At 41.2% G+C, this 11,005-nt stretch overlaps 1 protein-coding gene across 1 annotated transcript in view; it reads right to left on the bottom strand.

Moving 5' to 3' along the window:
- Window positions 1-635: 635 nt before the first annotated feature.
- Window positions 636-11,005, bottom strand: part of DGKQ (diacylglycerol kinase theta) — a 105,052-nt gene continuing 94,682 nt past the window's right edge. Inside the window, exon 23 of the mRNA XM_053290593.1 lies at window positions 636-10,110. Coding sequence (XP_053146568.1) covers window positions 10,012-10,110 — 99 coding nt within the window. The 3' untranslated portion in view covers window positions 636-10,011. The remainder of the gene's footprint in view (window positions 10,111-11,005) is intronic.

Genomic DNA, 11,005 nt, shown 5'->3' with positions numbered 1-11,005 from the left:
CAGTATTCTAGAGCTCGAGTTCCAAAGTAAAAATCAGAAAGGCTGGCAAGCTACCTGGTGGCACGGAGCAAAGTGCCTGAGCTCCACTGTCAGTGTACCTAGGTTAGAGTTCTATAGTGCCTTACGCTTGGAGGAGTTGTGACTTTTAAAATGGGATAATCCTCACGTACACCACCCTGCTTTCCATGGAGGGATACAAATGTGATACTGACATCTAATGAAGCAATGTTAACTACATGAGCCATATTGACAAGAACTGGTAGGGAAGGTGACAGTGCTGGAGAACTGTGATGACAGTTGCATCATGCTGCTAAACCTTCAACTAAGCATCCTATTTCCTTGGAAAATCAGTGGCTGTGCCAATTAAACAAGGTCTATAGAATGAATAAGGCTAATGTAATTCTCTATGATAGCCTTGCAATAGAGAATTCCCAAAACTTATTACCCATAGAAATTTTACCTCACTCACCTGCTCACAGATACCTGTGTTAGTTATCTGTGGCCTAAAGCGGCGGAGAGTAGTATTTTTAAGTTTCCCCACTTGGTCACCTGGAGCAAATCCTTACCACAGAGGAGTACAAGTGAGTGGCTGTTTACAAGGCTTCCAGTTACAACAACAACACACAACTGACACCTTTATCCAGAGCATAACAGAAGTTAGCTGTTATATTTGTCACAGACAAATTCTAATCAGATGTCCAATATTCACAAAGCACTTAAGACATAATGATTTTAAATCAGTGCAAAATATACAATCAAAAATGAAACAAAACACAAATACATAGCAAAAATATATACAGAATCTCCCTAAGAATATACTCTGAAGACAAATAGATATTTAAATTCAAAAAGAAAGAGCACACCATATAAATACCTTTTAGTCATTACATTTTAGGACTGATTACTCAAAAGACAAGAAAAGAGGCTTGCAAGGCAGACAGCTAGAAACGGAAGTACATAATAAAACCCTGTTTTAAGATGCAGGAACAAGTATGATGTGCATTTCTAGCTTCCGTTGAGGCACACAATGTGGAAATAGTGTTCACCCAATGGTTATAATATTACAATTACTCTTGAGAGAATTATTAAGCAAACACTGCAAAGAGCAAGCACTACACAAGAGGCAAACTATTCCAAGGTTGTCAGCTTTGCCTTACACTGGCATAATTAGGGACACTTAAGATATTTGCTACTAAATTTTGCCCAACTTATTTAAAGGCCTAGTTGAATGCAGTGCAATAACCTGGTCTCTCTCAAGTGTTCTGAAACAGGCCCCCTTCTAAACTCCCTGTGTCTTTTGAGCCATCTCTTTGGCAGGTCCTTGCACCAAGCACAAAATCCTTGCACAAAGGCTCTGTGTACAGAACCCACTGCCTTGTCTGTAGATGAGGCACCAAACCAACACTAGCATTAGAAAAGGCCTCCAACAGATCATCTTAAACCTAAACCAAGCCAACAGGGAAAGTGGCCAAAAGCTGCATTCCATCCCCTGCCTCTCTATAGCTGCCATGGATTAGCATAGAAGTGTTGGTGTCTGCAAACGGAACATTTGCTGCTAGGAGGCTATTGTCTCTGGCTCTTCCTGATCAGGATCCTTGATCTTTTTGGAAGTTCTGCCCCCACCTCATGGTACGAGAACCACTGCATTAACTAAGAACAGCAAGTAAATGTTTTACAATCCAGTTAAAATCATGATTAAACCACACAAGTGAACATTAGTGTACAGAATATATTTAGATAGTAATACCTGCTCTTATTCTCATTCCCAAGAAAGATCTTGGTTCTCTTGGTTTAGCCACAGACAAATTGGTTTGGTAGTCACTCTACCTTCTCCCCAGGGAATCCTGAGGACTAAAGTACTGTGAGAGGGGTTAGGGCTCTCCACAGAGAATCCTCGGGGCCTTCATCAAATCACCATTCTCAAGATTATTTGGAGAAGCCATGACAGTTAAATTGGTATATAAACCAATAAAGTTTGCAGTGTAGATATGCCCTTAAGAGTCTGCAGTTTCAACTGGTCAGTTTATATTTTGCTTCTCTCTGATGTAAGCTAGAGTGAGTTTAGATCTCCGTTAAGTAATTATGATAGAATGAAGCAAAATGACACATAAGAATGATTTAAATTCTGTTTCTAATAATTCACACTTGCTCACTCAACAATACTTTTACTCATTTCTTAACATTTCTTCATAAACACTTGCTATTTGGAAAACTGCTGGAACAACCCTTGGTCTCTGTAGCATTAAAAGGTATACATCCCCTTTATGTATTTGGTTAGGATTGTAAGGAGTGAATGGACTCAGGAAAGGCCACTGAAAACCAATTTGGTTTAAACAGATGGTTACACACAAAAAACAGTTACAAAATATTAAGCTCAGACAATAGAAATTTGCCCATGAACTCAAAACAGTGGTTTTCAAACTGTTCTGGCAGAACCCTAGAGTTTTTCAGAAACTTATCAGGGGTTTCCTCAGTCAGTCAGTGAGATAAACATTAAAGGCAGACGAATATCTCTGAAAGACAGCTTGCCCATCACAACCGGTTGTCATGCAAGGGAGTATATGGTGTGTGCAAGGGCTCATTCTCAGTTTGTACAGAGTGGCGAGAGCAGACAGATTTGGCCAGTTTGATAACCACTGACTGAGACACATTCCTGTCTAAAGAAATACATATATGGAAATTTCAAAGTTAAGCAGCTCTTTGTGTTCTCAGCTATGAGAAAGTGTGAAAGATCAAGCATGATTTATGCAATTAAAGCAATACACTGCATGGAAAAAATCTCCTCCTCACTGGAAGGGCTACTTCACACATGCCAGTTTTCATTGTGTGTGCATGATCAGTGCAACCCAAAAATGTGCCTCTGAGCACCAATCAGGGCTTCTCACCATATGTGCACACACAGAAAAATGTATGTTCAGCACCTGCATGCATGCAATTTTTCTGCATGGAAGCAATATTTGTGCATAAAATGTGGCATGCATTGCATGGATGTTGCAAGAAATAAAAAATGCAGCATTAAGGGACACTACATATGCACCTTTTAGCAAGACTGATGGGAAATAATCCTTGAAATAGGTAGGTTTATTATATATTGGTTTATAATGAATATTTGGACTAGAATTTATATTAACATTATTATAATTGCATATAAAACCTTCCTTATAAATTATCTTCAGAAAATATAAACCTTCTTGTTAGAAATATTCTATTCAATGTTTTGTCAAAGCAATAAAAACTACTCACTTTCATCTTAACAGAAGAATCAGACACCACACTTAGAGCTTTTGAAGGGTTGCACTTAGAAGGCTGAATCAAGAAAGGCAATTATTCCATTCATGGTCATAAGCAAGCAGGCAAGTTCCATTGTAGCCTTCCAATGAAAGCAGTGCACTGATATGGAAGTTTACAATCAACAGTCGCCATCTTGTAAACATCAAAACTGCTAGTCAAACAATGCATTACAAAACGTTAAGTTGTGCTGTTGTAAGTAATGCAAAGAATGGCTTTACATTCAACGCAGAACTAGAAAAAACCCAAATCACAAAAAATACAGCATACATTCCAGAACAGTTACAATGTAACTCACAACCTAGACAGTTTGAAGCACATGGATTCAAACTGATGTAAACCACCTACTGGTGGTTTAAAACCTAGGACCAAACTACACAATCAGATTTCTCAAATGGGGGGAAGGTGCTAAAGTAGCCACAAGTGGCCCCAAATTGGATCTAGGTTGTGGTGCTGGACAAATGGGCTGGGGTGGTATCACCTTTCCCCTATGCCATTTTCCACTTGAAATCTCCTCCTGCCAAAGCTGCAATTAGGCATGCCAGGAGACCAAAGAGAGAGAGCGTGCACATGCTGCCTGCTTTTCTCCACTATGGCAAATGGCAGTTTCAGTTAAGAGGTGGTTTCCAGAAGGGGAACAGCGCAAGCCCAAACAGCATGGTCTACACACCACAAAACTGGAGTGCACATCCTTCGAGGTGTGGGCCTCCACACTGGGTTGTGCGTGCATAGGCCCCAATGCAAATGTAATGCCAACACAATCCTCATCTCTCATGGTGCTTTGGCTAGAATGTCTGCACATGTCTGTTTTACACATCTTAGCAGTCAACCTATCTGTGAATTTAAAATGAACTTTCAATCAACTGATTAACTGCCAATGGAATCAGCTACAAAAGTAGTTGCATTTCCCTTTCTAGTCTCTAGCTGGGCATCAGAAAAAAATCAGTTAAGACAGGTACTAACAAATTTAGAACAAACTGAGAACTACAAATAGAATTTCCAACTGAATACTACAAACATTCTTAACCCAACATGCACATTTTGCAATAAGCTATACAAAATATAATGCAATTTCTCTTATTTACAAGTGCAAAATGAAGGAAGCATGTAAACTATGTGGATCCTTGCAACAACAACAACAAGCCACACACACAAAAAACCCCAAACAAACCCTAAACATCTAAGTTTTACATGAACAATTTATGGCCTGAAATTTAGACAAATGAAGTGATTCCAAATTATCCCTGAATGAAGGCTGATTTCAGTGTTACATTTTTATCAATGCTGGTCCAGGCTCATACATACATGAAGATATGAGTATTTTGTACAGTAAGGAAAGTACCAGTGGTGGAGGTTTTCACAGACAATTTACAGACTTGAAAGTCAGTCTGTGCATCCTAATGTATATAAACTGTAAACACAGACACTGGTATGGTAATTTCCACTTCTAAAATTACCCATGCCCACATACACTACTGTGAGCCCGTGCTTGCATACAAGCAGGAATCGGCTCCAATCCTGGCTATGTGACAACAGCCTGGTGCAGATATGCCAACTCCTGGCAAATCTTGTTTTGCAAACTGCAAGCATGCACTCTCTCACCACCCCTCTCCAAAGTGAAGTTGCCCCATCCGTTCTCTTTCTTCCACCACACACATGCACCAACATGAACCAAGGTCCTCTTGTAGTGCAGAGGCTGAAGTGTGGTTATGTTTGCATTAACCATGAATCACATCAGTATTCACATAAAGCAAAACCATAATTAATGTGTGGAAGAGATGGGGTGGGGTGGGGCAGGCGGTATAGTTTGCAGGGACTTAATCACCATCTGCATGATGGTGGTGGCAACCTACCTACTTAGAAAAATAGGCTTGCCTCACATATCAAGCCATTACAATTGGAAGCCTTATTGCAGCAGTTGCTGAATCACAACTCCTAGCATCCCCAGTCACAGTAAATGATAGCTGAGGATACTGGGAGTTGTAGTTCAGCAACATCTGGCGGAAACCAGGTTGGAAACCACTGCCTTACTGGTCTCAGGAGAAACATTAAGAACTGGCAGGCCATCCACTGCATCTCTGCACAGACCCTAAAGAAAAGGGTTGAGGCACATTGCCCACGGTACTGAATGGGAACTTTTGTAATGAAAAACTAATATATCTTTAATGCCCAGATGCCATCAACACAGTGCTTTATAAAAGCACACCATTTAAGGATACAAGGTGTAAGCCATGGGGTTTAATTTTTAGAACCCCTGCTATTCAATCCAAATAACTTTCAGCAATGGTGTAATACAAATTACTGGAATGGTTTGCATCGATTAAAACATCCAGAAAAGAAACAGATTTGATAAGATATCCTGAATGCACTAGGACTCATCAAAATACTCCAAAAGGCTGGGTATATCGCATGCCTAAAAAACTGAAAAGTTATTAAGTGCTGCTGAGCTTGAGCTTTTCCAGAAAAGGCACACTCCATTTATAGATCTATGTAAACTTTTTTTTTTTTTTTTTTAGAAAGCACAGGCGGGGGGAGCTTTAATGGACTAAAATATACTCAGGCCTGTCAATACCCAAGGTACTGTAAAAATCAGAGGCAACTAAAAATAGCATAAATGCTAAATCCAGTGCTGGGCTTTTTGCTTCAGCAATCAAGATTTACTGAAGATCGCAGATTCCTTAGAAGGTATAAGCTTTGCAGCAGGAACCTGAAGGAGTAAAAGAAGTGTGCTCTGCATATTATTCAGTGGTGGCCTTTTCAACCTCTAGCCAGGGAAGTCAGAAGGAGGTGATGCATGTTCATCCAAAACACATGATCAGCAAAACTAACCATTCGGAGTCCTACTCAATTTCAATGAAAGACTTGTGGGGGGGAAGCGTACATCTCTCTCACTGAAACTAACAAGATCTAGAAATGCACACGTTTGGCTGAATCATGCCCAGTGGAGAGGGAGGTGGGGTTCCATGTCAGCTGTTATTGAAGACTGGCATGAAAAACCAGGACCCAAAAAGGTACTTCAGGCATGCTTGAGGGCTTGCATGTCCCCAGTGGGATTTTTCACTTTCCCCCACTCTAAACAGTAGGCCGTTGTGCTGGATCACTAGTGCTCAAGCAATGGTGCCGCTTGGGGCAACGCACTCTCCCCGCCCAGAACATGCATGTGCGCACACATGCCATCATGCCAACAAACATTCCATTTCCCAGTACAACACCAAGTCCATGGATGCTGGCCATGCCCCTTGGCACCAAAACAGTGGCATGAGGAGGGTGGCACCAAGGTATGTGTTGCCCATCAGCATCTCCCAGTTTGCAGGTGACTCACTAGCTGCCTGGATGGTTTCCTCTCTCTCTTGCTTGGAGGGAGAAAGAGAGAAGGGAAGCCATTCAAGCTGACTTGCTAGCTGGAAGATGCCAATCTGGCACCGCACTCTGGCCAGTAGGAGTGGGAGGAGGAGGGGGACAACCAGGCAGGTAAGGTGCCGCCTGAGGGTGGTGGGAGGCACACAGGATGCCCACACTCACCACCTCATGGCACAGGCACCGCTGGAGGCCGTCTCCTCTCCTCACCTCATGGACGAGCCACTCCTGTGGATCACAACAGCGACTGAAAGTCTCCTCCATTTTTAAAGTTGTCTGCTTGTCACTTAGGGAGCAGAGGTGGCCTCAGTTAGAGAAACACAAGTCTAAAGCCACCTTAGTTATCCAGATCTAGTTTCATAATAATTCTTTGGATTCCAGTCTGTCTTAAAACTGAAACAATCTGCAAGAGAGACACACGCTTACATTAAGACTATCTTCCGCTGAAATAGTCCAAAAGACTAAAATTTAGGGCTTTAAAATGAAAGCTCTTTGCTATATTATTATTAGGCTGACACATCACTTGGATAGAAATTAAATTTATAAGAATACACTATCAATGCAGGGGATAACATAAAATCTGAAGGATCAGACCATGCTCCCTGTTCCTTGACGCTCTCTCACACAACCACTCTCCTTGCCCAGAACATGCATGTGTACACACATGCCATCATGCCAACAAACATTGCATTTCCCAGTACAAAGAGAGATGCACAAAAGTTGCTTTAAGTGTATCAGTTGTGGTTTGCTTGGGGGAAGCAGAGGATTTTTCAAGAAAATTAAGCAACTGCAAGTTTTGTAAGAATCGCTTTTTACAAAATATGCACCATTCCCCAAGTCTTGCTCTGGGTGGTGTGGAAGTATACATAGACAACAATCTGCTCTAAAAACATGGAAGACAGATGGCATAAAGCATCATGGCAAAGGAGCAGCATCCAGCCTTTTCCCATTCAAGAGAGTACTCCTCCTTGCAGGCAGGTCACAGCATTTTTGTTCACAGCTGTGTGGCATAAAGTGGGTAAAGAGAGCCTTTGTGAAAACCTAGTGCATGCAGAAAAACAAATCCACAGCTGGCACTGGAAGCAGTGTGAGACTTAAGTGCTGGTATGTGTGGGCTCACTGGCTCAGCCCATTTAATCTACCTTCCAGATCCTGTTCTGGCCGTAGCGGCTGCAACCCCAACATGACAATGCTCTAGCATGCACTCCTGCTGCAAGGGAATGGCTGTTCCAAACAGCATCCATGCCATTAATCAGAACTGCTGGTAAAACAGTGATAGGTGCTGCAAAGCAGAGCCACTGTTGCAGATCCAGTGCAAAGGGGAGGCACTAGTGCCCAAACACCATCTGGATAGTACCTATGATATCAGCAAACACACACAAATGCCCTTTTTCTGCCTAGCTGTGCTACAATGAACTTTGGGGAGATGGTTGGGGTGTGAGTGTGCAAGAGAGTGTGTGCAATTCATTCTTGCTCTTTTCTTCCGAGACTGTGCACTTTTCACCATCTGGAAAATGCAGCCCAACATCTAACGATGATGACTGGCTTTTGTGCTACTGCTCCTGTTGTGCTATTCAGGGGCAATCATATTTCCTCTTTAATATGGTAGAACTTCAGGAAGTGAGCCACCCTGAAAAACAGGGTTCTGCAAAAAATACTTTTCATTAGATTTATCAAAGCTACAACTAAACTCACCAGCTAACTTGCTTCCATTTCCTTCTGTTGTTTCTAGTCCCAGAAAGATACTGTGAACATACAGTCAGGTTAATCAATGAAAAGAGTTAGGAGTTCTAGAGAGTCCTTTCCAACACTAGCAAATGCCAGTAAGTGAAACTAAAATGAAAAGATGTGAGCAGAGAGTATCCCACATCACTGGCCTTAAAGACTGATAAAAGAATAGTTAGCAGCAAGGACCTCTCTGGACTTTTTTTTTTTTTTTGCACACCAACATTAATGATACCCATTTCTCATCCAATACCTAATATAAAACACAGCCAGAGATCAGAGGATGTGATTGGGGGCGGGGGGCTGTATCAGTTCTTCAACAGAGAATAAACTAATGCATAATTCCGTTTAATCTATCTGTACTTAATATATCTAATGGATACTGAAATACATTAGTTTACTATATTGTGTCATAACAACAAATCCTAGATTTGGCATTCTGTTTGCCAGCATCAGGTTCATAGTAAGTTGAAAGAAAAAAAGGTTCAGGGAATGAAATTATGAATATCATACTAGAGGTCAAAATTATGCAAAAGGAATGCAAGTGCAATACAGCAGAAAACCAGAAGCTTGTAGTGTATGTAAAAAGTGTGTGCTTTACAAAAACAGAAAACATGATAAGATGGATGTTTACCCCCCTCAAAGGGTTTGAGTAGTGTGGAAAAAGAAAGTGTTCTACACATTATTTCTTCCCCTATTAATGCTCGTCAGTACAACTAATTAAACACTGGGGACGTAACTACCATACATCTCTGTGTGGGAGATGATCCAGCACACCATTTTATGGAGCACACCAGTGTTCCCTCTAACAGAAAATCCCAGATGTTCTTGACTACAACTCCCAGCATCCTCAGTCAAAGCCCACTGCAGCTAGGGATTCTGGGAGCTGTAGTCAACAGCATCTGGGATTCCCTCTTACAGGGAATACTGGAGCACATCCCCAGCCCCAATGACTACTTTGCAACGTACCCAGCAATGATCACTCGAGGAAGTGCAACCTGCACAACGAAGGCCTGTGACCGAGTCACTAGAACCCTTTACATGCACAACCTCCCTTGATTGACAGCAGCCAGGAACATTGTAGTGAATGCGTACCCAATGGCAGTGCACCCAGCAGAGATGGGTCATGCCACTGGATTAAGTCACTTTGTCCTTGTCATAGCTAAAGTATTATTGCACAGAAGAATCAACAACATCTCTTCATTTCCCCTTTGAGAATGCTGGGGTAGCTTAAACACTGCGTAGGGAATGTTAGTTAAAGGAATCCTAAACCCCCCCCTTAAAAAAAAAATAAAGCAAGTGGCTCTAAAGTGGTTAAAAGGTGGGGAGGGGGAAAACCACTGTAGTTTTAGAAGTGCAGCATAGTGGGATCTCTACTTTATTAGCTTTTTTGTGTAAAGCAAAAATTTATGAATGGTTTATGAAAAAGCTACCTAATACAAATACCCCTGGTCAACCAGTGATGCAAACACACATATCTCATGTCAACCACAGGATAGGCACTGTACAACAAATATGGAATAGAACAGCAGGCTCAAAAGCAACCCTTCTTAACCTGAACTGTGCAACACAGTTTCATCAGGCAGGTCCACTCCATCTACAGTAGGTGTGCTATGTTTGTTGTGTGAATATCTTCTTCCATCAGCGTCCCACTTCACTAAGGGACATGCTCTCCGTTCTTGAGTCTTTTAGATTTCCAGTTTTTTTCTGTTTCTGTTTTGATTTTTTTAACATATGAACCTTCAACAAAAATTACATTAAGATAGTCACTACAAATAACCTTTAATCAAACATATCCTTACACAAAAAGGAACACATTTAACAAATTCAACAGCAGCTTTTCTTCTTTCATTCCTACAGTAGTTTCATGTATTGCAGTGGTCATGGGTTAAATTCTTACATTTAACAGAGCGGGCATAATTCACACGAGCTTCTCAAGTTTCTGTGTTAATTACTACTATATGTGTGTGCGCGCACACACACACACACACACACACACCCCTATACATAAACTTTTCAGCAAAAAGTGTTCTCAAAGCAGTTCACATAACAAATAAAAACTAACTAAAATGAAAAGATGGTCCCTGTCCCAAAGGGCACATAATATATAGAGAGATTCAAGGGACACATCAGAAAAACCACTGAGGGGGACATTGTGATGGGATTAATTAGGCCAGCTGCTCCCCCATTCTGGATAAATATAAGAGAGCCACCAGTGTGAAAGATTTGCCCAGTTAACAGCGTTAAAGTAGTGTACACACAAGGAATTTTTAAAAAAAAATTCTAAACATTATAAAATAGACACTGTTATGTATTAGATTTTTACTATGAGGCTGATTCTACTAACACATGAAAGAACTAAAGATTGCAGCTAGAATCCCAAGAATCATATGGATACAAAAGATTTCTGGTCCCCGTTACCACTGTAATGCCTCTCAGTGTTCTCTCCCCCACCCACGGCAAAAAAAAAAAAAAAAAAAAAAAGGCTACCTGTGGAGATTAAGGGATCCTCCCAGATCCCAAAGAGCTTCCAGTGCAACACAAGGGACTACAGCCAGAGAAGGGAAATTAAAAACATCTGTGTGTACACATGCAAGCAACTTAGTAAGAACCTAGGCTCTCTGGAGTCCAGTCT

Source organism: Hemicordylus capensis, chromosome 2 (assembly GCF_027244095.1).
Source record: "Hemicordylus capensis ecotype Gifberg chromosome 2, rHemCap1.1.pri, whole genome shotgun sequence".
Lineage (NCBI taxonomy): Eukaryota > Metazoa > Chordata > Lepidosauria > Squamata > Cordylidae > Hemicordylus > Hemicordylus capensis.
This window is presented reverse-complemented; position numbering and strand designations above follow the sequence as displayed.